This window comes from Vigna angularis, chromosome 5, assembly GCF_016808095.1.
Source record: "Vigna angularis cultivar LongXiaoDou No.4 chromosome 5, ASM1680809v1, whole genome shotgun sequence".
Taxonomy (NCBI): domain Eukaryota; kingdom Viridiplantae; phylum Streptophyta; class Magnoliopsida; order Fabales; family Fabaceae; genus Vigna; species Vigna angularis.
The window spans coordinates 30,628,546-30,629,376 of NC_068974.1; the positions used below are offsets into that span (position 1 = coordinate 30,628,546).

The 831-nt window shown below is 40.6% G+C and overlaps 1 protein-coding gene across 1 annotated transcript; it reads left to right on the forward strand.

Annotated features, from left to right (window-relative positions):
* The first annotated feature begins 309 nt into the window (after positions 1-309).
* LOC108339396 (dirigent protein 19) lies at positions 310-831 on the forward strand. Its single transcript, XM_017576531.1, has 2 exons — positions 310-531; positions 649-831. Exons 1-2 carry the CDS (start codon positions 310-312, stop codon positions 829-831), a joined length of 405 nt encoding a protein of 134 aa, XP_017432020.1.

Below are 831 nucleotides of genomic sequence, written 5' to 3' on the forward strand. Positions count from 1 at the left end.
TGACCATTGGTCTTATAAATGCTTCTCACAATCATTACGATTTACAGTTACTAGTGAGCCCTAGCACATCTCATTTCACGTGACAGATGTTGATTCTTCAGATACGTTTAACAAGAGAAAAAAGATATAGCCTATGCTCTTTTTACCTTCTTTTTTATTGTTACCATTAACTTTGACTCACATAACTCATGGAATGAGAAATCATTAAACAAACAGCCTCTGCTTTAAACGTAATTTTTAACTCTGCTATAAATCCCCTCAAACTTCACAATTCAAAATTCATCTCAAACATCAGTAATAACAAAAGAAATGGCATCATCCAAATTCTTCTCCTTCTCAATACTCTTGCTATCCACAACAGTGCTTTACGTAACTGAAGCCCAAGAGTCTCTTCCAAAAACCATGGTTTTGTATCTCCAAGAAACAGTAAAAGGACCCAACTCAACCGTTTCTCCGATCATTGGCCTCACCGGAAAAGATTGGTCCTTCCACCAATTCGGAACCATATTTGCAGTGGACGACCCTGTCATGGTGAGCCCAAACCAATTTTCCTCTGTAGTGGGCCGGGCCCAAGGCCTGCTTGTAGTGTCGGCCCAGGATGGGGCCAATATGTTTGTTTCACTTTCAATTGTGTTTACGAACTTGCAGTACAGTGGTAGCAGTATAGAGATCCAAGGCGTTAGTCGTCAGTCTGAGAAGTACAGAGAACTCTCTGTAGTCTCTGGAACTGGCAAATTTCGATTTGTAAAGGGCTATGCTGGATTTCAGACCACATCCTATGATGCCCAAACTTCACATTCCACCATCTCTTTGACTTTAACTTTCCAATGA

Bases quoted from the DNA above. Each gene is read 5' to 3' on its own strand.
- LOC108339396 (XM_017576531.1), top strand. From the start codon at position 310: ATGGCATCATCCAAATTCTTCTCCTTCTCAATACTCTTGCTATCCACA. The intron at 532-648 runs GTGAGCCCAAAC...ACGAACTTGCAG, and splicing joins CAGTGGACGACCCTGTCATG to TACAGTGGTAGCAGTATAGA.